The sequence below is a fragment of the Barbus barbus genome (genome assembly GCF_936440315.1).
Source record: "Barbus barbus genome assembly, chromosome: 47".
NCBI lineage: Eukaryota > Metazoa > Chordata > Actinopteri > Cypriniformes > Cyprinidae > Barbus > Barbus barbus.
Window position 1 is genome coordinate 15280999 of NC_136725.1, and position 22915 is coordinate 15303913.

Genomic DNA, 22915 nt, shown 5'->3' on the forward strand with positions numbered 1-22915 from the left:
CAGAACGACATATCTTCCTCACAATATTCCTCTAAAATGTTACTAACAATATATTTCTGCCTCATTTCACCAAAATCCACACTAGATTGAAGTCGTAAGTTATAACAGATGCTCAACAGTGATTGATAGTAATGTTTAAGTAAAAGTATTGTATTATTCTTATTGTGTAGCTTGAAGTTAACTGTAGCTATAATTTCTGTTACCCATCTACGATTTTATTTCATAATGTGTTTTGTCAAAAGAAATCATATAAGTTAGGGTAAGTTAGAAATCATATAATGTTTCATTTTCTAAAAAGATTTTTAATTCTAGTAATACAATTTATATCAGGATCAGAGGGATGTGGGGCAAGCCATGTAATGCCAGAGTAAAGTAATGCCACAACTTACACGCAAGTATTTATATAATCTTTTCTCCTGACAAAATAATGCCAATACCAATATTTCCATCCACTGAATGTAAGCTTTTCCATATTCCAAACTTGCCTGCTTCACTGGTACTTCATGTGCCTGTGCAAGCCATGCAAATGATGAATTATTGGATTGTTGGACTTCAAATCAGTAGGTGTCAGGGTATCAAAAGTAACTAAATAATAATATTATTACAGAAAACTTATTAGTAATTAGTTGCCCTACTAGTTACATATAGGACATTTATTGCCCATTTTAACACATAAGGACAGGAATCAATATTTTAATGGGATCAATATAGACAGATAGATAAGTGGCTCGTCATTTCATCTTTACAGCACGGAGTAGACACGTGGTAAATCGGTTTAACCTTATAGTTGTAGTAGAGGACCTTTACAATGGGTTGACGTAAAGTGAGAAATGTGAACATGCTGGTTGATCCAGGGTGGCGACCAACGAAGACAGACAGCCTTATTAGCCTATTAGAATCCTCGACGTAAGAGACAGCCAATAGATTCTCGTCAAAACTGAGAAGGGCGTTGTCATTAGTCACGTTTGATGCAACTCGCACTCCACTATAGAAGTGTGAGGGGGTGAAGCTAACGCAGGAGGATAAAAGTAAGATCAATTTAACGATAGGAAAACGAAAACCAATTTAGCTGTCATAAAATACCGGGCATGACATACCGTTGAGAGCATTAGAGTTGTTTTCGTTGAATTAATCGCAGTTTGCTCGCGGTCGCATGTCATTGAATGTTGGCTAAGCTAACGTTAGTCAGTTGATCTGTTACAGCCGTTCGCAAATGTCAAACTGTTTGTTTATCTTATACATTTCTATGATAGCGTCTCATAACTTGAGATGACAATACGAAAAAATAAATGATTATGCTCTCGTGCGTTTTAGTTGTCCATTAAAACCTGTCGTTAACTATTTTGCAAGATAATCGCTAGTGCATGACAATTTGACATTGCGTTGCACTTGTCTCAATCCTATCAATACATGGAAACTTAATTTTTTGTATAGTAAATATTTGTTTTAAGCTAATTCAGGGCGCATTAAAGTACACGTCAAAGTCAAATCTAGAAATCGTCGAGTCGTGGTTCTAGAAGCAAAGATGTTCCCCTCCGTCCAGCATCGCCCCGTGTGCAATATAGGGGCCAGAGCTGTCCGATTGCAAAGCTTTAGCACTTTTAAACAAAATGGTGCTATAAATAGCAAATCGTGGAGTTTATCGTGGCTGGGTGAGCGCGTGGGCCTGCTGGTGTCATGGATCCAAAAAGCAGGAAGGGGAACAAACAAGCTGGCCTCCGACAAAAAGAAGGAGAGACTGTTGTCTATATTCGCCAACCATTGTAGTTTTGTGACGGGCCAGAGGCTGAGAAGGACCCTTCAGATAGGAGAGCTGTACTCAAACCTGTACTCTGAGAGGAGCAGGTGGACACTCGTGGCCAACATATGGCGGCGCCTGCAGAGCAAACACGCCCCCACTGGAAAACTCATAGCTGCACTGGCTGGGGTCTTCATGTGGGAAGATGAGAAGATTGGAGAAGATGAGCTGAGAAGGTACTTCCCTCACCTCTGGACTGTTTTTATGGTGCTAATTCTAATGTCGGAGATAAGACACCGCTATTATCTGATATTAAGCGTTTACTGTCAAACTGGCCTTAGCTGTGCAAGTCAGATAGCTATAGTGGAGCGCCTTTCCCTTCTGTTAACCAGTCAGAAACGCTCTCTAGTTGTCAATCACTTTTCACGTTCAGGTGTCATGACATCGGATTGGCTGTTAGAGGGCGTGGTTTTGATGAGAGGAGAGGTGCAATTTAGTCAAATGTTATTTGAACTTATTTTTAACACATTTGGTATAAATTTATATTCTTGTTTATGCATGTATTGTGTTTAAAGCAACTTGTTTGAATTTGTGCTTTAGGTGTGCATGGGAGCTGCAGGCACTGGAGTCGGTAAGAAGCCAGAATGTGAACCCAAAGATAGCCGTGCATTCAGATCCAAGCTGGGAGGTGGTTGTGGAGAAGAAAAACTTAAGAGTTTGGAGGAGACCCATACAGGGTAGCCATCTTTTTGAATACAGAGGTACTTTTAAAATTATAATAGCATGTATTTATTGTGTCCTCCATTAGTAATAAATTATTTTTTTGTAAATTCAAGTGAGACTTGAATGGCTTTGTGAAAATGGTATCTTTGCAATGGCACATGCACTTTGAAGGACCCCTTCATATCAAATTTAACTGGTCATCATAGTGACTGTTTGTCCAGTCCTGTTCAAACAATGGATTTACATGACTGGTTCTCTCTTTCCAGTGTTTGGTTCGTATACAGACGTCACACCCCGGCAATTCTTCAATGTTCAGGTACTAAATAGAGTTAATATTAAACTCTAATTATTACACCAAGACAAAGTAAAACTACATCCGTTCGAGCTTCCATAGCCTTACATGCAGGGTTACCAACTTTGGTTACCTGGCTGGAGTGAGATTTTGATGACATGGTCTGAACCAGTCACAGGCACCTAAATGAGGTTTTGAGGATGCAACCATTCTTTTTTAGTTTCATCTTTATAATTAATAAATATCATTTTCTACAAGATGCACTTTGTTTTATTTTAAAGAAACTCTGGAGAAGGACACGCAAGTCATATCTCCTACAGACTAATTCATAAATAATAATTAAAAAAGCAAGCAAGACCATTTGAAATCACTAAATTATACATAATCAAGAAAAAACAAACCGTTTTAACAGGTCAAATACATGAATAACATGTTACTGTCGTTATTTCTTCTGTAAATGTATGGAACTCTTATAAGATTTCATTAGTTACTGTTCCTATATATGTATTTCCTTGTATATATTTGATGTTCAGAAACAAATATTTGGTGAAAATCATAATATTTTAGTCTAAATTATTGCATTCTTTATTCTGTTGCACTCCAATCTGATATGCAGACATCCGCATCTTTGAAGTTTAACACAACCTGTATGCACTTGATCTTGTGACTGTTTCACACAATGGGAATATGCATGTGACTCGCAATGTTTACAGAATAAAGAATAAAATGGTAAAATATAAGTTATGCACTGGAGAAAGCATCATTCAAATGCATTTTGTGTTGTCTTGTTATTTGGTGTGAGATGTAGTGTGGTGGCCTGAGACAGCATCTGTGTTTCACGCCAAATGCGAGCGTTGTCAACCCAGCTACACGGTTTAGGCTTAACTTGGTGTATGCATGTGGTTGGTATCTGCTGTTGGTATTTGAATGTTATATTTAGACTCTCCCAAATATTTCACTTACTCCAGCTGGACACAGAGTACAGAAAGAAGTGGGACGCGCTGGTTATAAAACTGGACGTGGTGGACAGGGACGTCAACACAGGCACCGAGGTCATTCACTGGGCGACGCATTTTCCAGTAAGCTCTGAAACAAGTTCTCTTCTGCATGCTGTCATAACAAGAAAACATCCTTGTCATTTTTGCAATGAGCAGTGAGTGGGCCTAAGTCAAATTAACAGAAGTGTAATCTAGTACTAGTTGACTGAAGATTTAAAAGCCTTTAAGCTTAATCATCTTTCTGTCCTGTTTCATCAGTCATCCATGTTGGATTCATTTGCATTGTTAAAGGGGTCATCGGATGCCCATTTTACACAAGTTGATATGATTCTTTAGGGTCTTAATGAAAAGTCTATAACATACTTTGGTTAAAATTTCTAAATGGTAGTGTAATAACACCTTTTTTACCCTTTCAAAATCAGCTCTGTTTTCATCAAGCTGTTTTTAGTCCATGTTGCTTTAAATGCTAATGAGCTCTGCTGACTCTGCCCCCTCTTCCGTGGAGTGACAAGAAGACTGTAAACTTCAGCCGCAAAACTGGCTCATTATTAGGAAAGGCGATTCGCAAAGATTTATAAACTCACTTCTGTAGATGAAGCTGGATCACGAATGATTCGCATGAACATAGACACATTTTGGCAGATCGGGATCGGCGCATTCCCTTCAAAATGAAAGTAACGTTAATCCTCTGTGTCTTCAGCGGCTCAGATGTCAGGAGTAAATGACGACTGCTATATTAATTATTACATAAGGTGGCCATATGTGCCGTTCATACGGGACACGTCCTGGCCAGGATTTTAATATCTAAATCATCCAAAGTAGTTTGACCAATAACATGCAGGTATTAAAAATCTAAGTAAACAGTATTTTACATAAGTATTTATATATAGAATAAAATGTACATTCTTAACGGGTACTTCAACATGCCTGTTAGTATTTACAGTGCTGTTTAATAGCCAATGATGTTATAATTTGTTGACCTTTCCTGTGCAGTATCCTATGTACTCCAGAGACTATGTCTACGTGCGCCGGTATCATGTTGACGTGGAGAACAGCTTAATGATCTTAGTCTCCAGGTAACTGTTATTGCCATTTTTTTTTATAGGCTTTATTTAGTGACATTTCAATTAATGTTAATTGGTTGACTTGTGTCCTTTATATTAAGTGTGCCGCTTTTCTCCATTCAGAGCCGTCAGACACCCCACTGTGCCAGAAACCCAGGAGTTTGTCCGAGTTCACTCTTACCAGTCCAAGATGGTCATCCGCCCACACAGGTCATTTGACGAGGTGAGAATAGGGAATCTCCTGTGTGTCAGTCTGTCTGCGGTTGGTCTTATTTTGCAGTCTTAAGTTAGTTATCTTGTCTCAACAGAATGGCTTTGATTACCTGCTGACTTACAGCGATGATCCTCAGACGGTCTTCCCTCGCTATTGCGTCAGCTGGATGGTGTCTAGTGGTGAGCCCTCGGTCTTATGCACTCACATATTGTTTTGTAATATGCGTTCCGATTTGGACTGTAAAAACATTCATTGAGAGGTTTTTAGTGGGTTGGATCCAGGGTTGAAAATTATCCGCCAGTGCTGATATGAGGGAATTGAGAGAATTTACAGGACATAAATGTAAAGGACACATTCAATTGATCAAAAGTAACAGTGAAGATATTTATAATGTAGCAAAAGTTTTTGTTTTTATTCTGCTCTTTTGAACTTTCAATTTATCAAAGAGTCATGAAAAATGTGTCATAGTAATAAATTACAAATAATAATAGAAAAGTTATTTCTATTTTTGTAGACAATTTAACAAGTTCTTTAGACACAATATTTATATAATTAGGATCTCTCTGAGTATGTGTTTCCAGTTGCACAGTCATTATTGTTGAATGTAACTGTACTCATGTTAGTATCACAGTTGGGAATTTCACAGATGAATTGCCTGCCATCGTGCAAGTTGTCCTTGATAGCTGCCCTTTCTGCAGCTGCTGTTTCTTGACACCTGTTCACTCAGATTTCACTTTCTCTCTGTCCCACAGGCATGCCAGACTTTCTGGAGAAGCTTCACACCGCTGCTCTCAGAGCTAAAAACATGGACGTCGGTGTCCATGACTATGTCAGCTTCATAAAACCTACCCAACCAACCCAAGAACGACTAGCTGACAAAGCTCACACCGGAGGCCCGAATCAGATCTACGCCTGAGTGTCTGGCCACAGCAATTGATATACAGTGGTAAAATGACCCAGAACAGAGCATTTTTCACTTATGGGGTCATTAATTGAAGCCACAAAGAAATCCGAACCATCTATTCCCAAAATTCAATTTCAAATTCAACTATGGCATTGACAAGTCCTGTACTAGCTTGTCATTCTGAGCGCTCATGTCCCTCATTTTGTATGCTGTTAGTTTGCTTCCTCTTTCTGTAGGGCACATCTGCTGAGATGAGCCAAAATAATGTCATCTATTAATTGTAGATTCTCCTGCCAAAGCAGTTTTTCACTCCGCATTTACATCACGATCATCAGAATCGATCATGCTGTTGAGATGCTGCAAAACAACAGGAAGACATGCAAACGGCCCACAAGGTTCAATTACAGGAAGCCGTTTGTGCGAAAAGTCACTTTTTTTTTCCTGTTTTTTTTTTTTTTTTTTTTTTTTTCTCCAGTTTATGCTGTGATGAACTGCTCTCAGCAGAACCATATCATCCCCATTTACCGTGTGAATGTTCACTGCCTGTAAAACCCAAACAGCCTTCACAGGATCACCAAAACTGTGTCTTATGCAAACCGCAGCATCCTCACGACAAGGCTCGGCTTCCTCCTGCGCTCTAGAGGGCTGTTTGAAGTCTAAAACATCTTTTCTACTCTGAACTCCAGCAAATGAGGACACTGATTTGATGTTGTAATGAAAGTGTAAGGACGGTGCAAATGTCAGCATACATACAACGCACTGCAGGATGGATTTTGTGCCCGTGCAAAACTTTGGGGGTGTTTTTTGTGATTGGGAATCCACTCTGATGGGATTGTCTGTTATACATGTTTATATTTCAAAAAAGTAAAAAAAATTATAATAATAATAATTGGTAAATCAGACTTGGCTTGTTGATGCAGATTACACTGAATTTATACAACTTGCAGACATAAATCAAAATTCTTGTCCTGTTTGGTCTCCATCCCATCGTTTGACCTTTGTTTCATACCGATGTGTGTCATAACACACCAGTGAAGTTACAGATACAGTAGCACGTCAGTGGAAAAAAAGTACGTAAGTCATTTTAAAAAAAGAGTACATGCACATTGACTTTTTTTGTTTGTATCCGTTTCTTGTTTATGGTCTCTGCAGAGAAACATTTAAAATTAAAACAAATGTATACTCGTTTATGATATCCAGATGTCGTCTGTTTGAATTAGGTTAGCACTTGATAATGGCATGACATTTGTTACATGATTGGTAATTAAACGGGTATAATTAAAAAAAAAAAAAAATAGTTGCACTTCAAATGTGAATGGTCCCAAAGACACACTGAGGTAGTTTGACATCCATATAATCAACCATGTGAGTTTCTGTTTTGAATATCTGCTCTTTATCGAAGGTGTAAGTAAACATCAGAGTCCTATTTACTTTTGTTCCGTATGAAATTAATTCTTCCTTTTTTTTGTTACTTTGTCCTTATTTCTTTAATTTAGTCAGAATACTCGTCGCAGCATTTTGTTAAGGTTCATAAAGATGTGGCCTAAATATATTTGTGTATGTTTAGCACCTAGATAGCACTGCCCTGTTTACATCCCAGTACTCTTTTTAAAAAGTTTTAATGCTATAGCTATCATTGGTTTCTATGATTTTGTTTCATGTTTAAAATTGTTCACAGTGGTCAATCAAAGGGTATTTAGAAAGTTCTTATTGAGGAATATTCTAGGTTTATAGATGTTATGCTCTACTGACAACATTTATGGCATGTTGTCGATTACCACAGATAGTTTTGATTTGGACCTTAGTTTGGGATAGTCCTGGTTGAACTTACGTAGTCTGCTAACAGCATACCTACACTTTTTTTGCTCAATGCATACAAATATCCCAGTGTCATATCTCGTTCCGTTTCCCAAAGCTAAGTGTTCATTTATTCCCAGTCAATTTACAATACTTTCCACCCATCCATAATATGGTTGAGCACATTCAGTGTTTTCTGTCATTTCATCTAAACATCACATTGAAATCTCAGATATTCACTGATATACAAAAAAAAAAAAAAAGTATTGTCATTTTCTTGGCAATACTCTGCTTATGATTTTAGTCAAAGCATCACGATAAAACCCAACTGTGGTTTAATGCGCTTGATTGCATTTTCAGTTTTTCTAATATCTAAACTAGAAGTGTTCTACTGTAATCTCAAGTGAAATAGTGTATGTATGAATGATTCAGATGCCAGAAGCATGAGTTTGTTTTTTGCTCTAATGTGAAAATGAACCACCTAATTCATTAATTGGTGACAATAAAATAATTTGAATTAATTTCTGAGTCTTGTTTCATTTTTATTAATGTAGGCATAGTATGAAGTCTTTGACCTTCAAAAACAGGTCAGTAAATCTGATGGTTTTATAGCTTCTAATCAACATATGCAGCCACTTCTGGGAACAGCTGAATAAATGGATATGTCCAATAACATTTAATAAACAGATTGCATTTATTTATTAGTCTAGATATGCATTATTAATTGTGTTTACTAGGGATTATTATCAGTATTATCATTGCTCATGTTGAAGGTTAGTGATCTAAATAAGCTGCCAACCTAAATTACAGCAAAGCTTCGGTTATACCCTTGAATTTTGTCAGTATGCAAACACCACTGAGGATCTCATTTAAAAGTAAATGTACAATGTCAAGTTCTGTATGTTACTGTTGTTCTTGTTCAATATGCACCTCACACCTAGACCACTGACTTGAGTATGTGTATATAGTGATGGAATACATAATGGTAGTCATGTTTGTACATCAATTACAGTGCGTTTTCTTTGGCTGGAAATTAATTAGCATTTATTGATTGATAACATTCATAGTTAGAGATTCATCCGTTTTATGGTTGCTATGTATCTTTTTTTAAACTGCTCAGTGAATCAGTGAAGTGCTCAAAATCTTCATAAGGTGCTATAAATAATTCTAAAATGTGAACTCGTCTCGTGAAGAGGTTGAATCTCCAAAGATTCAATAAATAAAACACTTGTGCACAGGCAAACAGATTACACAATATCCAAGAGGAGTCTATTGCTTCGAAAATGACTCGAGCTGAGAAGTGCAACCTAACATGACCTCCGATGCTAAAACGGAGTGGTTCATCCATCTAGAGACTGACTGCAAGTGCTGCTCTGCAGTGAGCTCCACCCATCATCATGACCTCCCGACTGCATCTAAGATTGTATTTACTCAAGCAAGGCTTACATTACTAAAGTCTTTTTGTCTTGTAGCCAGATATTTATGTTTCAGTAGTGAAAACGGTGGCTGATGTGCAGAATTTGTCCATACAATTTCTTATCATGAATAAGGATGCAACTGGACTTGGACATTTTCCATAACTTTAATGGCACTTGTAAAAATGATGAAAAAACTGATTACAAACTAACCCTGTGTGGATTGAGCGCTGTCCTGAATATTGGGGGTTAGGTACATGTCTCTATGTTTATGGTGGTTACAGTTTTCTTCTTAAATCAATAGGGTATATGAGCAAATTTAAAGGACATGAAGAAAGAAATATGTGAAGCCATGGCATCAGCTTTGCTGAGGAAGTGCAGCTTGGCAATAGAACTAACACTATTTTGACCACAGTGTCACTATTTCCCTTTCTTGTTGCACTCATTTTTCTATACGTAATGATCATGTCAGACTCAACAAACAAAACAGCACAATGTATTTTATTCTTTTTTAAAATACTCTTGTATGGGACAAGAAATTTACACTTCATCAACTGTTGCACAAGGTTTGATTCTTCAGATTGCAGATCCATGAGGAAAAGAACAGTAAGAAGAAAAACCTGGTAGAAAGTGCACACAAGTCTCCAAAGTGCTTGGCACAACCATGGACAGAAAGGGAACTGCATGGTTAGATCAAGCACAATGGTGTCCTGGGCAAAGTCATAAATTCAGCAAAAACTTGTCCAAATTGTGGATCAGTCACAAAAGACAGGAAGGGACCGTCCATGTACATGAAAATTTTTAAAATCATGGAGAATACAATGAGGGGGGTCTGGGAAAAGGTCAAGGCTCCAAGTCTAAGTAAGGTGGAGCCACAAAGTCAGAGATCACTAGGTGAAGGTAATTTAAAAAGACCATCAAAAGATCTACTTGTCGTTGAGAGTCTTCTTCAGCCATCCTTAGGTGTTGTATTTATTCTCAAAAAGACTATTCAGGTTTCCAAAATCTGGAAGCTACTGGAAATCGAGAAGAGCAGTATTGTAGAGGTTGTTGAAGGTGATTACCTAAAGCGACAAAATGGGAGATGGGTGGAAAAGGTGTTCGTGATAGACTGCGACTAAGGATGTCTGCAAAATTAAAAAAAGAAAAAAAGATTAGTCATAGGTCACGTTCTCACTGCAGAGATTCACAGGCACCGCCCTTCCTGCGCAAAAACTGCGTCAAACCCCACCCTCTTCGAAAATCGTACACCTCCCCAGTACCTATGCCTGATGACCAGTCGACAAAACTGTCAATTTTCTAAAATTTCAATAGAATAATGAAATGGAACTCAAGAGATCTCCTGAATGGGGGTTAACAAACGAGAGTGGTTTGGTAATCAAATGAGTTTGCTGTCATTCAATTGTTCAGAGGTTTTCAAAAAATCTATAGAAATAGAGTTTGTCGAAGCAATGGTTGTCTTGTTAAGGGACATCAATAGCTCCCCAGCTACTTGACTTGCGCTAATAGACTGCACTATGGGCAAATAAGAATAAACCACCAGTGTCATATTCATTGACAGCCAATATCTCACAACATCACAGCCAATGTTGTCTATCCCACAACATCTGGACCTTAGGGCCAATTCTTAACTTGTTTCTGCAAAATCTCGTGGTAACACTTCCCAAGGTATCCCAGAGTATCTCTTCCAAAAACCTGCCTAGATTCTGCCCATCCATCTGGGTGGTAATCATATTACCCCATACTTGCCATGCCCCATGGGACATTTTAGAGGGAATGGGAAGGATGGGTGCGCTAATCAACTCTAAAGGTCGGACAACTGAACCACTTAGCATTATGAAATAGGAAGAAACAAACATTATTAAAGATGACGTTGGAGATGGTGGTAGAGAATGAAGGATGAGGATCAGAAAGAACAATTCATAAAATACGAAGGGACAATGGTATTGTCTGACCCTACATTCTTCGACCAGTCGATCAGTTCCCTCTTGAATCTATCCTTTTGAGCATCTTACAAATTTGGAGCAAATACTACATCTTACCCAGTTCGTTCAGTAGCAGCGTATTTTGTTCCCCTCTTGCACAATACTCTTGGAAAATCTGTTACCTTGAAGGAGACTTGTCCAAAAGGCACAAAAGAAAATTCTAGAGTGCACTGAAACTGTTCAAAGAAGCACTGTGAGAAGAAAAGAAGAACAGTTAAGACAATAATCAACTTATGCATTTAGGACTCTCACCTCAATCTTGAAGAGGACCATCTACAAGAGGTCTTGTAGAAGACCTTCCAACAGGTTCCCAGAGGGGTGGATGTCCTCTAGGCAAATCTTCAAGCCGAGACCAATGTCTCTCGCTTCATCGGTGACAAAGATCATCTGAGAGAGCTGCTGTTCTGAGCTGGGCTTCTGGACTGGACCTGTTAGCCGAACTGAAGGCAAACGGTCCAGGATGTCTCTCCTCCAACACCCCCATACTCCGCCCCTCCCTCCGCCCCGCAGGGAGGGTCGCACAATATCACCCAGGATAGGTGGTTTGCCGAAGAGAAGTTGGGTGGTGTGGGCCAGGGTACGTGTTATTGGGAGGGGGTAGAGGGTCCAATTCCGCAATTCATAAATATTAATACAGAGTCCTCCCTCTTGAGGAGGGGGCAAATTCTTTAATTTTGTTAGAGGGGGGAAGCGCTTTATTCACTTAATGGCTTTTATTAGTGCCCGGACTTCAACTCTTTCATTAGCTAAAGTGCTGCTATAATTTACAGGGGAAAGTGCAGCAGGGGAAGATGGGTGGGGGAAGGGCGGAGCTTGATGGGTGGGCATTGGCTCCTCTGCCACAGGCATACGTCCCTACCATCTTAAAAAATAGACTCAGATCAATGCCTGAATCTGCCTCCATTTCATCCCCACGAACCCAGTAACCCTACCAGATGAAACGAACAATGGACTTTAGGCTTTTGCTGATGCTGCGCTTTGAATTCTCATTGATAACTTTCTGCAGCTTTCAATTATGCTTTCTTTGAGATAATTATTTACTGTATTGTCCACATTAGCTATTGTTTTGTGAACAGGGTGACTGGAAGAGGCTTTTTAATCCATCATTTTGAATAAGACCATACCCTCTTTTTTCTTTCAAAAACGAGAACACCAAAGAAGTACCCATTTCATTGCCTCTTCTAGATGTTTTGAAAAAGTACCTAATTTTGCTGTATAATCTCAACTGATTTATTTGAGAAAAGGTTTGGCACTGCCGCAGCTGCTGAAAGTAGACTGCCCGATAACTAAAAAGAAATTGCAGTCTGAAACAGATGTAAGAAGTCATCACAAATTATATTTTTTAGGCTTTCAACAGCTTCTGAGGAATTAATTTCCATGTTGTTTGTGATTATTAAACAAGTAATTTTAAGAAGTCTTGTTATAGATTTTCACGATTAATTACTGGTCAAGGAATAGCGTAACAGCTTGAAATACGTATATCCACTAAACTATTTAATACATTTTTAAGAGTATTCCAGGTCTGAAAAATCGTAATTTAAAAATGTCTAGGTTTTCCATGACTGTGGGAAATGCATTTTCACAAGGTACTTACGACACTAGAATTTTTTTTTTTTTTTAACTGTAGTGTTCTTATATCAACAAAAATGCAAATGCTTTTTGGCTGATTAACCTTTGGGGCAGCTTGCACCCATTGCACATTCATAATATCAAATGTCCCTAGTGAGTGGGGTAATTTAAGGGTATCAGTGCTTCTGACTGGGTGTGTATCATTCCTTGTCCGATTCATCCGCTAAGTGGCCTGGACATCCTGAGTGATTGATTGTCACAGAGGGGGAGGGTATACCATCCAGCCACTAGACTACTGGATTAAATCATGTGAAATGCTGGTTACTGACTAGATATCTCAGTTAATTTTGTTCATCAGGTAAACAATGCTAACAATTCAACAAAAAGACCCAAACAAATGTTTTGTGTCGATCATCAGTCTCACATTTAGACATCCATGGAATTGTATTTTAGGTTTTTATTGAAGTTCACTTTTTGCAACCCATAGAAGCACAATCTATAACCGCATTCAAGCTGTTGTGATGCCAATCCAAGCACGAGAAGACATTTTTTAATATGCTGAATTAACAATCATACTTTGTCCGAGTCCAAAAATAAAAACAAAAGAAAACAATGGTGCCATGGGAACCTTTGGGGAATTTAGAAATGTCTCATCGCTTCTTTTGTGAAGTGTAATGATCATGCAACATCAGAGTTCTTTTATTTCTTGACCAGCTGGATTACATCCTCATCGTCTAGCACATGGTCTTTGCCGACTTTCTGCGGGTTATGCTTCACTGACGACCCCCACACCAATGCACTGCAAAGAGAAGAGAGATATGACGATAGGCACATTTCAACACAGGAGTATTGTACTAAAAATTTTACACACATGGTTTAAAATCTCTCTTTACTGACAAGGTATATTTTTAATAAATCTGCACCATATTTATTGAGACATGTAATAAAGACTTTGGTAGTTTGGTTTAAGTCACTTGAAATTAAAAAAAAATAATTTAGAAACAGAGGACTCCCTTCCATACCACAGTAACAGTTTCTACCAAAATACTTTAGCTACTACAGTCACTAAGAATTAAAAAACGTTGCTAATAATTTAAACTAAATAGAAAATAATAAAATACATAAATGTAAAATATGCTAATCAATTAAACCATACATTAGGGAATCACCATTAAACAGTGACAGATGGGAGTTGTACAATAACCACAGTAACTATAGCATTTTGGCAGAATTTAGTTAAACTAATAAATTTTTTAAAGGCATCTTAAATTTGACAGTGTTGATTGGACGTCTGTCCATTTCCAAATCAGTGTTGTTATTGTTAACTAAAACTACTCAAGTTAATTTGAACTGAAATAATGCTTAAAATAAAATGCAAATACCAGACAAAATGAATGAACCTTGAATGAAAATTAGAAATGCTAATACTAAGTTGAAGTAATAAAACTAAATAGAAATATGAACAAATTATAAGAGCACATAAAATTACTAGACAAAAACACAAAAATTTAAAGTGAAAATATAAAAAAAAAAAACATTAAAAATATGAATAGTATGAAAGCATATGAATGCTACCATAACAGCATGAAAATAAATTCATAAGAGACTAAATTTAAGAACAAATCTAAAAGAAATATCTAATATCAATTTATCAATGTAAGAAAGATGCAATTCCAAGGCTTTTTTTTTTTTTAAATGAATGCCTCACAGGCTGAATTTAAGAACAAGGCCTTCTCAAAAGAAGGGAATAACACACTGTAACCTTGGAAGTAAGTTTAGAAGTTTAGTGAGTTCACTGTGCTCATGTGAGAAATAAAGACAACTAGTGCTGCAATTACATCAGAGCCTTTTGCTATCAGGAATTTAAATCAGATCTTATTCCCTGGATCTCAACACAAATGAACAATGACGTACAGAAGAAAGGGAAATCCATAATCACTTTACATTCTAAACGTCTTATCATGGCTTCAATGCAGCCTTTACTAAGTGAGAACAAAATCAATGACATTACCAGTCTCAGTCCATACGTAAAAAATAAACGTTTATAAAGTACACAGGTCTCCTTGAATGTTTTGAAGTCACTTACTATTTTAATTCTTTGATGAGGTTTTTGTGAATCTTTAAGCAGAAGTCCTCTACAGATGTCTTGCCATCTGGAAGTACTACAGGTGATGTGTAATCAGGAAGCTGTCCTTTTGGCTTTGTGTAGCTGTGAATCATCAGTAAGAGTTATTATACATTCTGCTCTGGCTTTATGATACATCTCCTGAAGACTGGCAGTGAGCACTAGACAGCAGAACGTTATGATATATTATGGTACGTTACGTTTCTGTAAACTTCACACAGGAGACATTTTCACTCAAAGTGACATTTCAGTATACACCGAGTATAGCAAATCACTTTTTTTTATTTTTACATTCCTGAAAGCTCTTCCAGAAAGTATGCAACTTAATCATGCTGCATACAAAGACAAGTTCACTGACCAAATTCTAAGCACGCCATCCCATAATGCATTGCAGGAACATGTGACTCACATGCGCACTAGATGCAGGTAGTCCCAGAGCTTTTCCAACAGGTCGTCAAAGTTCCAGCGGTGGTGAGCTGAGATTGGCACGCAGTGAGGGATTTTGTAGATAACGTCCAGCTCCTCAATGGAGATCTGGTCAATTTTGTTGAGCACGTAGATGCAGGGGATGTAAACCCTGGAAAGGAGTGTAAGAATCATGTGAATAATCTCTTCTAAATGGTAATGACTGAGTATGGAGGACGTGAACATGTCCTACCGGTTTCCCTCCACCACATCAATAAGGTCATCAGCTGTAGCGTCGCTTCGTAGGGTTATATCTGCGTTGTGGATCTTATACTCGGAAAGGATGCTTTTCACAGTCTCACCGTCTAGCTCACTTTGAGCACACTAAAACAAAAGCATGATGACAACTTTAAACATGTTTGATCTGATTGATAACACTAAAAAATGAAATTAACACTTTACTGCAAGCCTAAGACGTAAATAAAATGGTTTGTAATGAAGAAATGACTTGAACAAGTAAAAAGCTGATCTGCTGTTCCATGTGATTCATGTCAACTTCAAATTTCAAATGTTTTTGATTAAATATTTCAAAGACATTTAGCACATTTAGCATTAACAAAGTCTAATAGATTTTACCAATTAGTAGTTAGTGCTAGACTAATGTAAATTATAATAAACTGCTTTAATAGAAATATGTCACTGAAATAAATGAACACCTCTTGGATTAATTTTAAATGAACAGTGTTAAATTTCTCTGTTCTGACACCACCAGCTAATATACCCAAAAAGATTCTCTCTAAATTATATTTTTACATGTTATATACGTTCATTTTATGCAAGAAAAGTGACCCAAACTTTAACAATACTTTTTTTTATAAATGTATGCAATAGAGGGTAATAGCTCTCTGAAGTCGTACAGTTGCGGTGAAGTTGATTCCGCCCTTGTCTTTCTTCTTGAAGCCAATATTTGGTGGTTGCTTGTTGAGTCGGATGCCAAAACCTTCCAACTCGTGTTCAATGAGCTTCTTGTGTCCGAGAGGCTTCAGAACATCCAAGACGATCAAGATGAGGTTGCAAGTGCGAGCAACTGTTGGAAGGAGACGAGGTCAGGGAAAGTGAATGTGACTGCTAATACAGCACACTTAAAAACATAGCAAATATGCTAAAAGTATCTTTAAATGACAGTCTGCAAGGAATAGTTGCTGCAAATAATAATAATTAGCTGAAAATTTACTCACCCTCAGGCCATCAACATTTCTTCATCAGAACACATTTGGATAAAGTATTTTAGCTGGAAACAATAGTTTAAATAAATATCGTCTTAATGATGGATTTGTTTCTAACAAACAAGCAGCTTTTCACTTCACAAGACGTTTATTGATGGACTGGAGTGGTGTGGATTACTTGTGATGTTTATATCAGCTGTTTGGACTCTCATTCTGACGGCACCCATTCACTCCAGAGGATCCATTAGCGAGCAAGTGTTGTAATGCTAAATTTCTCCAAATTTCTTCTGATTAAGAAACAAAATCTGCATCCTGGATGGTCTGAGGGTGAGCAAATAAAATTTTTTGGATGAACTAATCCTTTAATAGTTACCAGCAATGACTTGTCGTCCTCTTCCCTTGCCATCTTTTGCCCCCTCAATGATACCTGGGAGATCCAGAAGCTAATAAAATATAAGAATAATAACATTAAAAATGGTCAAATCTCACTGCTTCATTTCATAAAAATGGTAAAGTGTTGCAAACCCACATGTCAAGATGTTTAACCAGGAGGAAACACCCTCAACACACCATTTTGACAGAACACGATGCATTCAGTACTATCACTTTGCATGGTATATGATGAACTAGTGCAAAGAGTTTCACCTGAATTTTGGCTCCTTTATAACGGATCACACCCGGTACAGTTGTCAGTGTGGTAAACTCATAGGCAGCGACCTCAGAGTACACACCAGCCAAGTTACTCAGAAGAGTGGATTTGCCTACTGACGGGAAGCCCACAAATCCGATTCGGGCATCACCGGTTTTTGCCACATCAAAACCTGCAGGAAAAACAGGGTCGGTGAAAAAACAACGCAGTAAGAGACTAATTTAATCACTCAGGACCGCATGAAGCTCCAGAGGTGAGATATTGTAGCATCTGTATGTGATGATGGTGCAGTACCAACCCTCTCCAGTGCCTCCTCCACTGCCTCCTTTAGGAGTGATGAGCTCTCTCCTCAGTTTGGCCAATCTAGCCTTCAGCAAACCCAGATGATGAGCTGTGGCCTTATTCTTCTGAGTACGAGCCATCTGCAGTACACAAACAATTCAGAAAACCGCATATTTACTATGACAATGTTAAGTCAACAATACATTTTCACAGCTTTCATTATTATGTAACATTTAAAAGTTCAGTTTATTGAATCTCAAATTCATTTTTCTATAATCCAGCTGGATTCACTGTTGAATGGGTTTGGCGCTAAAGTGCTAACGGCTAGTTTTCATATATTAGTATTCATGTCAACCCACCTCGTTCTCGATTTCGGCTATTTTGGCGAGTAAACTCATTTTGGCGTTGGTCCTTTCAAAGTCGTCACTTGAAAAATAAAAAGTTGATGTTCCTTAATAGGTTATACACTTTGTTGGCTCAAAAGCACACCGCTGTCATGCTTTGCCATGAGTTCACGCCACGCTCTGTTCTCGCGATGTTTTCCTCTTCCCGTGTCTGACAAAAGGGCTCCGCCTACTGGTAAGGCGTGAATACGTACAGTTCATCTTTTCCAGAGATGTTTCGGAATATCGAGCTTAAATGTCAAAACAGACAGATACTGAAAACGTGTTCTGACTTGAAAACAAAACAAAAAAAACGTTTGTCTGTTGCTGCATTTATGTGCATTGGGAGGCTCGACATGTCACACATTCAGAATCAGAATTCAGAATTCAAGTAGGAAAAATTGTGAACAATAAACTCAAATAATGTGAACTCAAAATTATTCATTTCTAATGTGTGGTGTCAATTTTTTGTTACATAAAACAAACCGTCAACGTTAGCCAATCACAGAACTTGGAGACGACTCTCAACCAATGGCGTGGGCTTTGGGGCGGGACTATTTGGTTAGCAGCAGAGCCGTCGAGAAACCTGTTTGTGTCTGCAAGCTAAAAATGCTGCTTTATCAGGCTTATCAATAAATTAGCCGTGTAAATTTTTTAATTTCGAAAATTAGAAATAATTATTTAATCATTATGGTGATCTCAAAACCAACCTGGTGTGGATAAATCACAAAAATGTACTGTAATGACAAATGTTTTATCGTTTCAACGACAATGTAAAATATAAATACTACACCTTAGCATTTCCATGCTAGCCTACTGTGTTAAGCAAAAATAAATTTCATTGGACAAAAAAAAAAAAAGAAATTTCAAATTCAATTTTTTTTTATGTTTTCCAGAAAACCATACATTTTACAGACATGTGACCCTGGACCACAAAACCAGTCTTAAGTAGCAAGGGTATATTTGTAGCAATAGCCAAAAATACATTGTATGGGTCAAAATGATAGATTTTTGTTTTATGCCAAAAATCATTACGATATTAAAGATCATGTTCCATGAAATTTACTACCGTAAATATAACTTAATTTTTGATTAGTAATATGCATTGATAACTTAATTTGGACAACTTTAAAGGCGATTTTCTCTATATTTAGATTTTTTTGCACCCTCAAGATTTTCAGATAGTTATATCTCAGCCAAATATTGTCTTCTCCTAACAAACCATACAACCAATGGAAAGCTTATATATTCAGCTTTCAGATGATGTATAGTTTTAAAAAAATTGACCCTTATGACTGGTTTTGTGGTCCATGGTCACATATCTGCTGACTGTTCTATAAATAACCTCAAAGCTAACACAACTCAATACTGCATTAAACAAATAAAACATCAATGTTCAAACAACACACACTTAATTTTCTGTTAAATAGTTTCATTTTATTGTTTATATTCATTTTGCATACAGTATTTAATCACTCAGTTTCTATGTTGGTGAAATTGCTGGATCCACCACTGTTTCGTTGACATTACACCCTGGGGTGTGTTGTTGCTGGGCCAGGTCATGAAATGCACCAATATATCCAACATGAACCCATCATATATCTTTAGAATCTAAAGTGCACAGATCTATCAATAACATGCTATCAATAAATGATAGTAAAGTATGGTGAACCGGTCATAATCTCTCCTACAATAAATAGTCTTGCGGTAATCAATTCTTTGCATCAGACAGACATTTGTGTTTACATTCTGAAAGGTGCGAGACCGATTGATCGGAAAATAAGCATGAGACTTCTTTATTTTGATTTGTGCTGTGGAGTTGTTTGACCTTTAACACCAGAAAACAGGCTGAATTCACAGGGCCATCCCAGAGAAATCCATTACAGTACAATAGTACGGCTTACTGGGAAATCTTTAAATCTTCCACAGTACAATCCGTTTCCCTACTTTCTACCCATTTTGAAAGCTTTGGTTCTACATTCCACGTCCACACTCAAATACAGTTCTTTACCACACATCCTTTGAGAAAGACATACGCATTTGGAGGTGTGCTTGTCCTTGTTGAAATACAAAAATAGGCATTTCCAAACATGTACAAGATAGTTGCTGCTCTTAAACAGATCTACGTCTATAAATAGCATCCGGTAGATCTCGTCTCGTTTTGAAGACCATTTATGCATAAAGCACACAGTGAACCAAGAGAGTTTCCCCTCAGCTACTCCATAAAGATACGTCAATCGCCGTTGGAACTAATGGAGACGTTGGTGCAATAACAGCAGCGATCTAACATCTATATTGTAAGCACAGTCATTTCAGTTGAGGTCTCATTTGCTACCCTTGCCTTAGCCTACACAATCATTATCGTTGTACATTCTGGCCATTATCCTATGACTAAAGGTGTCTTTCTATTTGAATGAGCAACATAAATTCATATTATAGTCAGTAAGCGTTGAAGTGCATTGATAAAAAGTGCAAGTATAGATTCAGATGCATTCATTTCGAGAGAAGTAAATTGTTTGCAACATGGCCCCCGGAATAGTCAGAGGGCTTATAACAGAAGATCACTACAGGTGATGCCGTTTCCTAACCTAAAACATATATGCTTTCCTTTGAGTGTAAATCTAGGGTTTTCACTATTTGGACAGGAAGGGGAGGCATTCCTCATCTGCCCCTGTCTTGGGTTCAGACATGCTATTAGTTCCTCAATAAAGAGTTATTAATGCCTGTTGATTCAAAGAACAGGTCAGATCTCATTCACATACGCAGAGACAGACAATTCGGTAGGAAGCACTAGTCTGGCACTATTCGGTGCCGTTTGAGGTCGTCACATTGCTTTCCTGAATTAAGTCCCCCAGGAGGACTTGCTCACCTGATATCTTTCCATCATTAGTTACTTAGAAAAGTCTCTCTGTGATCCTGTCAACAGAGAAACAGCATCATTTATTGAGGTAAAAAAACAAACAAAAAAAAAACTAATTGACAAGATATGTGTGGAAGTTTCCATTTCAACCGCATTATCCCCGGTAACCTCTGATGGTGTCATCAGAATTTGGATAATAATTTATTGAAACCATAAGGCTTTACAGTAAAATGCAACTTGGCCATATGATGGCGAAAGTCTTCTCTGGAGACGCCGGCTGGGCTGGCAGCTCTAGCTGCTCTCGGAGGAAGTGGGTGGCGCGGTGGAAGACGATCGGCGCCGGGAGACGGACTGCGAGCGGTCGTGGCTGTGTTTGTCATAGGGCTGGAGTTGCACCTCCAGGAAGTCCCGGTGTTGCTGGCTGATCACCTGACTGATGAGGCCTGGAAGTGCCTGTAAGTTGCTGAGCAACGTTTCCAGTTTGGTCTCCAGCAGCGCGATCCTCTTTTCCATGTCCTCGCCCCGCTCGTTCAGGTCCGAGACCAGGTCGTACATGATGTTTTGAGTCTGAGGTGAAGCGAGGGAGAGGTTAAAATTAACAGAGATTCATAAATAATCGGGTGTTGTAAGTCTAGTGCTGCTTGATCAGGTTTTATTAAACATCTTTTAAAAGATGACAAAATCTGTCATGTCACAAAGGACATGTCGAACTCAGCTGCATGTGACAGGTGCTCTAAAAAACACTCGGGTGATGGATTGCCCTGATGAGAAATTAAGTGTACCGTCCATATTTTTAGACATCTCAATTCCCCGTACCAACGACATAAAAGGTCTTTCATGACATTGCATCATGCGCACAAATTTCAAACTCAGACATCTTGTTACAAGCAACTCAGTGTAGGCCTACATTAAAAGACACTAGAAACTTTTATTTTTGCATTGTTATCAACTGAAAATTCACTTTCAACTGCGAGACAATGCTTGCTATTCGCTATGTTGCTATGCATTGCTAAGGTGTAGCGACAGATTGACCGATACTTCTTTTACCAATATTGACAATTTTGTCTATAATTTTTACAGATATTCAGATTATTGTGAATATTGGTAAAATACAGGTCAAACTGATAATTGGCACTAAATATTACTATAATACTTTTTTGAATGTTGGTAAAACATATTTTTAACAATATTAACAAAATTCTGAATATCGGTTAAGTGAAAACATAAGTAAAAATATCACAAAAGTGGAATATCTCTAAAACTAACAGTCAAACAATTTTTCGGGCCCTGCACCTTAGCAATACATAATGCTTAATCTTTTTTCTTTTTTTTTTAAATATTGAGTCTAGCGATAAATGGCACCATTTGGTGGGGGGAAAGCCAGAAAGAATATTTCTTTACAGATTACTTTACAGATAAAGCATCTTATTTATTGTGCTATCAGAATTTGTTCACCAAATTAGAAATTAGACATGTGTAGCTTACTAATAACAGTCATAATAATTATCAACTTATACAGCATTTCAGTGGTCACTCAATCTCTAGTAAAGTGGACTAAGAGTTTTATTTTTTAGCAGATTATTGTGTGGTTGCTAGGGAGATGTTTGTGGCTGCTTACTTATTTAAATCAAAAGATAATAACACTGATATTCCGGTCTCTAGAAATGGCTCAGCTCCCTCCTACTACACACCTTCCCTTAACAAGTCACATGATTTGAAACATAATTTATGTCTGTAGTCGATAACAGTGTGGGATGAGTTATGCAATGTAGTTTAATACTTTGGCTTGGAGGTTTGTTCAAATCCCTCACCATAAGTTTGAGCAATAGTGACACTTGCCTTAGCAAGCACTACTAAATATGAAGAAACTGTCTTCAAATAATTTCATTATTCTAAAAATGAACAAAACAACTTGAAAAATTAAACAGATCACAGGTGTGGAAACAAAAGTTGCAGACGCAACATATCTGTCTGAAGGTTTCAGAAACACTGCAGCTGCTTTAGTTATTTTAAGCTGCATTATAGGATTCATTGCCACTGGGAGAAGCTGCAACCATGATCAATGTTATACCGCCCTCTGATGGTGAGAGGCAAGTACGGCAATGATAAAAGGAGACAGAAACCAGTATGAGTCATATCACATCATGCTCCGCCTCAATGTCACCCTCTCCGGTTTCTTTGGGAGGTGCTGGACAGGAGGGTAATTGGGTAACACTAACTAACGACTCTCATGGCAAAGCCCCGACAGAGGTTGCTGGAATATGACCACTGCGAATGTTTGAATGT

The 22915-nt window shown here is 37.8% G+C and overlaps 3 protein-coding genes across 4 annotated transcripts in view; 1 reads left to right on the top strand and 2 right to left on the bottom strand.

Moving 5' to 3' along the window:
- Positions 1-951: 951 nt before the first annotated feature.
- LOC306866212 (stAR-related lipid transfer protein 7, mitochondrial-like) lies at positions 952-8243 on the top strand. The gene is made up of 8 exons (XM_079411306.1): positions 952-1974; positions 2339-2499; positions 2728-2777; positions 3722-3832; positions 4745-4827; positions 4939-5038; positions 5124-5208; positions 5782-8243. The coding sequence occupies exons 1-8, from the start codon at positions 1526-1528 to the stop codon at positions 5943-5945; spliced, it is 1203 nt and encodes a 400-aa protein (XP_079267432.1). The 5' UTR covers positions 952-1525; the 3' UTR covers positions 5946-8243.
- A 4204-nt stretch (positions 8244-12447) lies between these two features.
- Positions 12448-18244, bottom strand: LOC306865458 (developmentally-regulated GTP-binding protein 1). The gene is made up of 9 exons (XM_079410059.1): positions 17746-18244; positions 17403-17526; positions 17101-17276; positions 16829-16898; positions 16147-16316; positions 15483-15613; positions 15234-15401; positions 14786-14908; positions 12448-13498 (listed from the first exon to the last, which is right to left on the bottom strand). Exons 1-9 carry the CDS (start codon positions 17782-17784, stop codon positions 13399-13401), a joined length of 1101 nt encoding a protein of 366 aa, XP_079266185.1. The 5' UTR covers positions 17785-18244; the 3' UTR covers positions 12448-13398.
- Positions 18245-19188: 944 nt separating this feature from the next.
- Positions 19189-22915, bottom strand: part of LOC306865712 (small conductance calcium-activated potassium channel protein 2-like) — a gene marked incomplete at both ends in the record, with an annotated part of 42573 nt that continues 38846 nt past the window's right edge. Inside the window, one exon of one of the 2 annotated variants that reach the window (XM_079410468.1) lies at positions 19189-21196. In XM_079410468.1, the coding sequence (XP_079266594.1) occupies positions 21160-21196 (37 nt within the window). The remainder of the gene's footprint in view (positions 21197-22915) is intronic. The other variant, XM_079410469.1, reaches the window with a different exon arrangement.

Bases quoted from the DNA above. Each gene is read 5' to 3' on its own strand.
- LOC306866212 (XM_079411306.1), top strand. From the start codon at position 1,526: ATGTTCCCCTCCGTCCAGCATCGCCCCGTGTGCAATATAGGGGCCAGA. The intron at 3,833-4,744 runs GTAAGCTCTGAA...TTTCCTGTGCAG, and splicing joins ACTGGGCGACGCATTTTCCA to TATCCTATGTACTCCAGAGA. The intron at 5,209-5,781 runs GTGAGCCCTCGG...TCTGTCCCACAG, and splicing joins CAGCTGGATGGTGTCTAGTG to GCATGCCAGACTTTCTGGAG.
- LOC306865458 (XM_079410059.1), bottom strand. From the start codon at position 17,784: ATGAGTTTACTCGCCAAAATAGCCGAAATCGAGAACGAG. The intron at 16,317-16,828 runs GTAACTATTAAA...TCCTTCCAACAG, and splicing joins AGGACGACAAGTCATTGCTG to TTGCTCGCACTTGCAACCTC. The intron at 15,402-15,482 runs GTAGGACATGTT...ACTCCTTTCCAG, and splicing joins GATGTGGTGGAGGGAAACCG to GGTTTACATCCCCTGCATCT.